General features: G+C 34.3%; 2 protein-coding genes across 2 annotated transcripts; one reads left to right on the top strand and one right to left on the bottom strand.

Moving 5' to 3' along the window:
• Positions 1-549: 549 nt before the first annotated feature.
• LOC135127511 (putative nuclease HARBI1) lies at positions 550-2,170 on the top strand. Its single transcript, XM_064053947.1, has 4 exons — positions 550-1,101; positions 1,157-1,443; positions 1,496-1,693; positions 1,744-2,170. Exons 1-4 carry the CDS (start codon positions 899-901, stop codon positions 2,136-2,138), a joined length of 1,083 nt encoding a protein of 360 aa, XP_063910017.1. The 5' UTR covers positions 550-898; the 3' UTR covers positions 2,139-2,170.
• On the bottom strand, positions 868-3,579 carry LOC135127513 (uncharacterized). Its single transcript, XM_064053948.1, has 4 exons — positions 3,217-3,579; positions 2,750-3,155; positions 2,542-2,700; positions 868-2,488 (listed from the first exon to the last, which is right to left on the bottom strand). The coding sequence occupies exons 2-4, from the start codon at positions 2,879-2,881 to the stop codon at positions 2,180-2,182; spliced, it is 600 nt and encodes a 199-aa protein (XP_063910018.1). The 5' UTR covers positions 2,882-3,155; positions 3,217-3,579; the 3' UTR covers positions 868-2,179.
• Between the last annotated feature and the right edge of the window lie 1,988 nt (positions 3,580-5,567).

Genomic DNA, 5,567 nt, shown 5'->3' with positions numbered 1-5,567 from the left:
CCTACCTAATTTGCATCTAACGATGTGTGTTCGATAACAAGTCATCACCCTTATTAGCAGTCAAAGTCGTAAAACTACTATTTTAAGGAGATTATGATAACCATGGACAAAAAAGCAAATACATCCTAAGTAGTTTTGACATTTACAAATGCAGTTTCTTTATTAAAAAAGCACACGGAGAGATTTAGAAACCTGAGAAAAGGAGAGAGTTCCCTGTAAATATTAAGCACTTTTGCCTATGGTGAGGTTACATTACAATGCCATTAACGTGTTTTAGAAATTCAAAATGAAACAACAAGGTCGGATGAACCTTTTAGAGCACCTGTTTTATTTCTCTCATTTCAAGAATCGAAGACAAATCCAAATGCATTTGAAGGTTGAGTAAAAAGCAGAATAAATTAACACAGCTGTTCAAATGATGCCATCGTCAGTCTTGCATGTATGTCAACAATTTACCTTCGCATAATACCCACTTCACTTTTATATCACAAGATTACATCATTCCAACATCTAAAACAATGTTCGAAGTTATTGACCCACAAGTTAACAGCCTTTGTTTCATGTTTAATCACATAAACAAATTTTTATTACTCTTATGCCCATTTGCACCAACGTTAGCAGTAAGCATTGCTTAGCTAAGCAATTCTTAAAAGTAACTACTTCTTAAATTGTACAGTTGTTGCACCGTCACTGCTTAGACTCTACTTAACCAAGTAATACTTAGTTGGGGAATTGTGTAAAAGTTTCATTTCTATTGGCAACACTGACGTTTGTTGTTATTGGAACATCAAAAATTTTAGGTTAGTTTGTTGTGTGTACGACAGTCAATGACACCGCGCGTATGTAGTTGTGATATTGTTGAATTAATTTTATGTGGTGTTGAATGTGTGTTTAAAAAATGGATGTGTTCGACGCGTACGAGGATGACTTAGAAGTCATTGAAATTGTTGAGATGGGAATTCCACGGCAGATGTACACTAGAGCTGATCATTTCTATGGTTTACCAGAGCTTCAATTTTTCCAAAGATTTCGACTAACAAAACCAACAGTTTTACATTTATTAACGTTAATTGAAGAACGTTTGGAATTTCCTACAGACAGGTAAAAGTGGTTAAAAAATTTAATGTGTAAATATATTATGATTTGATCATTACAGAAATCAGGCGGTGTCACCTATAAATCAGCTGCTTACTACATTACGATTCTTTGCAAGCGGGGGCCATTTGAGTACAGTAGCGGACTATATGGGAATGCACATCTCAACTGTGTCGAGAATAATTAGACGTGTATCGGACGCTATAGCAAGGCTTTACCACCATTTTATTAAGATGCCCCAAACTCTCATGGAGCAAAGGCTTATTCAAAATGGTTTTTTTGACATCGCGAGATTCCCAAGAGTGATTGGGGCCATTGATTGCACTCATATCAAAATTGAATCACCAGGTAAAGATTTAAAAAACCAAAAACACATTCTTTTCATTGGAACGTTTTTAAGGTGGAGAAAATGCTGAAGTTTTTCGCAATCGGAAAGATTATTTTTCAATTAACGTTCAAGCCATGTGTAATGCGAATATGGAGTTTACAAACGTAGTTGCTCGGTGGCCTGGTTCTACTCATGATATGACCATTTTCAATAACTCGATTTTACGAGCAAATTTTGAGAATGGAGATTATCCAAATTGTATAATATTGGGTAAGTTTCAGTTTTTAATATGTGTAAAAATACATTGCATTTGTTTTCAGGTGATGGTGGCTATGGTGTAAGACACTATTTTTTTACACCATTATTAAATCCACACACTCAAGAAGAGCAGTTGTATAATGAAGCTCATATTCGTACAAGAAATGTCATCGAAAGAACTTTTGGTGTCTGCAAACGAAGATTTCCTGTGCTAGCATATGGATGTCGATTAAAAAAAGAAACTGTTTTGAGTATTATAATTGCGTGTGCAGTCCTGCATAATATAGCTCGACAAATGGGTGAAGATGAACCTCCTCTCCCAGCTGACATTAACCAGCATGAACTGCAGCGACTTATTGAAGATGGTCAAATACCAGAGGTCAATGTTATTGACAACCAAAGGAGGGGCAGTGAAATTAGAAGAAATTTTATAACAAATTTTTTTGGAAATTTATAAATTTAACAAATAAATGTTTTATTAATATTTTATTTTATATTTTATTGTTTTTCCGTATTATCCTGTTTCAGTTTTCTCAGCTGCTCCTTTTTTATTTCAATATCTAGTTCTAAAATTTGCTTTCGAAGCAAAAATTCAACTTGCTTTCTTTCTTCGTCATGTTTTTGTCCTTCGAGTTGTGCCTCAACTAACTCCATTTTCTTTGTAGCTAGTTCGTCGTAAGTTTTCGACAAATGGCTGGAATGTAGTGCTGTTATTGTTGGCCTCCTCCTATTAATGACTGTTTGTAACTCCTTTGATTTCTTTTTTTTCAGGTGTTCAACTTTATAATCACCCCAGTCAGCTTTAAACTGCAATTAATTAATATATATAACAGATGATAACCAACACAGAAAAAGCTTACATTTGCATTTTCTTCCCCTTGGTCATATGTATCAGAAAACACTCGTTTTTTTGTTTTGTGAACCTCATCCATTGCTTCAGGTATGTGTGGAGAAGAGGTGGCAATGGGCACCACATTATCGTTTTCATGGTCTTCGTTATCTTCTTCACCTATAGTTTGCTATAAAAAAAAAAAATAAGACCAATTTTTATGATGCTGTTCAACTTACAAATAATTCACTATCCCCGCCGTATTGAGTTTCCAGTCCATACACTGAATTCTCATCCATGGTGGCTAACGTTAGCTGCAGGTATGGATCCTCACATTTTGAAGATGAAGGACCACCTCCTGTTTTTCGCATAAACACTTTTTTATCGGCCACTTCTTTTCGCACTTCTTTTTTTTTTATTTGTGTAAAATTTTTGTAATGAGGTTACACTCCTCATGGCACCGCTAGGACTACATGAATTAAATTTATTCGTTAGTTCTTCCCAGCACCGCTGCTTCTCCTTATTTGTAACAGCGTCCGTTTTTTTATTTTCTATAATATGACGCTGTTCACTGATTAATGTTAAGACAAAGGTCTTTTCATCTGCCGTAAAATTTGCTCCCCTCTGGCGCTTTGTACTATTCATCTGAAAATAAAACATATGTACATAATTCTTTACAACAAAACGTTGTAATTGTGGTACATACCTTCTTTATATTATTTTTTGTCTTGTTAGAACTTTATTCCACACTTTTCACCGCTGATTACAAAACACTCACGAACGCTGCTACTGTTGAAAGGTTGAAATGGCTGAAATGATTGCAAAATTGCAAATTTTCGATTTCCAAAACCATCATCCAATAGAAACGAAGTATTGTTCCGTTACTATGGCTACCGCACATGCGTTGTATCGTTGTGTCTCGTTAAGCACTGCTTACAAATTTAAGCCACAGGTAAACGGGCACTTAAATTAAGGATTTCTTAGAAGGCTTTAAGAGAGAGTTAACCGTTGGTGCAACACATTCTTAGTTTTAAGAACCGCTTAAATTTTAAGTATCTGACTTAAACGTTGGTGCAAATGGGCATTAAATCATCAGACGTTCCTCGGGGTGTCGACTTGAGTTTAGTACCTTAATCAAGCGACTTTTATTGACCGTCCATCCCAAAAAACCTCATTAGCATTTTAAAGAAACGGACTTCGCTTTGCATTCTTCGGCAAAAAGGTCCGATTCAGAGCAAAAAAATCGCATAGAACGCGTGAAAAGAGAGGTATTTTGGTACGGGAGCTCGTCCGACTCGCCGGAATGCAAGTTTTATTGAATTCTCGTCCCATTTGGTGCACATGTAATTTACGTACGGGATCCGAACCCCCGATATATTCTGAAAGTGTGGGAGGTCTGGGAACACTGTCGCATTGTTTTACAACAAAAAACTAGTAGCCGAGAACGGCAATTTCACAGAACTTCTAAGAAAATAATCGGCAAGTTGTCAAAGAATTATTAATTAATAACGTTTTCTATTCTACATCGGAGTTTATTAAATTTAAGTTTACGGACATGTGAAACATTTTTTGTAATGATTATCACGAAATATATTATTATTATTATTATTATTATTATTATTATTATTATATCTTAACTGGGTTATCCCCGATTTTCGTAGCATCGATCGATTATTACGCTTTATTAATTTACAAGGACTAGTAAATACTGTTTACCTAGTTTATATAGTAATAATTTACCATCAGTGAATATAAATTAAGATCAAGCACCGAAAGCTCAACACATTGTCGGCGTTTCAGCAGCTACGCTGTCTTCTTCTCGAACTACTACACCACCAAGTAAGTATTAAATAACAACAAAGAAAAACTTACTGAGCACCTGACATATATAAATTCTTAAATTCCTAACAGCATGGCTAATCACTAATCTAATCAATAATCAGTGAGGCTTTGTATTATTTTCATCGTAAATGAATTGTTAAAATTATCGTGATTCTTAAATGGAAATTCCGCATGGAGGTTATTTATCATAATTTTTTCCCTCGTAGAGTGTAATCAAGCGATTACTGATTTACATTATCGCATGAAGAAAAACCATTGTTATTTATTTGACATTAAATTGGTATTTGTGAACAATGTTACCAAAGATATGCATCATTAAGTGAGTAACTATCGGTGTGGTAGAAAATAAACAAACAATCGGTTTTATCATCTGCCTACATACAACCGTGTTCCACAATACAGCTATTCTTTTATTTATTGTTTGAAACAAAACTTGTTGGTTATCATTTGTTCAATTTCATTTTTACTTCACGAGCGTAAGCTAATCGAGTCCATCGGGCGACTAACTACTTTCATGTTTTTGCGACGTTTCGTGACCGCCAGAGTACAAAAAAGTAGGTCCGTCGTTTCCGTCTGTCCGGATTTTCATTAGACAGATGTTCTCTGAAACTACAGGACCAATTATTGTCAAATTGTGTATGCATGTTAGGAATATCATGTAAGTAGATGGTAAAACACTAAGCAAAATTTGTTTGTTTATCCCCTGCAACAATAGAATGACGTCAACTCCGAAATTTACAATGGTAAATGTTATTTAAATTTTATAAAATAACGTACTTCCCCATTTGTGGTGTATGAAACCGAGCCGAAAATTGTATAATCATTTTAGAATTTAACTTTAAAATTGCAAAATCGAATGCTTTGAAATTTTGCAAACATTTTAAGGTTACCGGAAGCATGCTAAATCGTTAATCAAAATTTATCCGTTCGTGACCTACCAGGAACGCCATCTTACAATTTTATTGAATAAATATCATTTAAATGTTAAAACTTAACATAGGCCTGAAAGTGTTGAATTTTCATCCTAGACTCTAGATTTCTTGAAAAAAATCAAAACCGTTGACACAACAATTTTTCTAATTTTCGATTTCTCAATTTTTCGATATTTCAGTTTTTTTTCCTATTTTTCAATTTTTCATTTTCAGGATTTTCAGTATTTTTATATCTATTTTAGTGTTCGGATTTTTCAATGTTTCAATTTTTCAATTTTTCTTC

The sequence above is a fragment of the Zophobas morio genome, unplaced genomic scaffold, assembly GCF_036711695.1.
Source record: "Zophobas morio isolate AGI-343-1 ecotype UQ-CSIRO unplaced genomic scaffold, CSIRO_AGI_Zmor_V1 ptg000012l, whole genome shotgun sequence".
Lineage (NCBI taxonomy): Eukaryota > Metazoa > Arthropoda > Insecta > Coleoptera > Tenebrionidae > Zophobas > Zophobas morio.
Note: the sequence above shows the minus strand (reverse complement) of the source record. Positions and strands in the feature narration are given on the sequence as shown.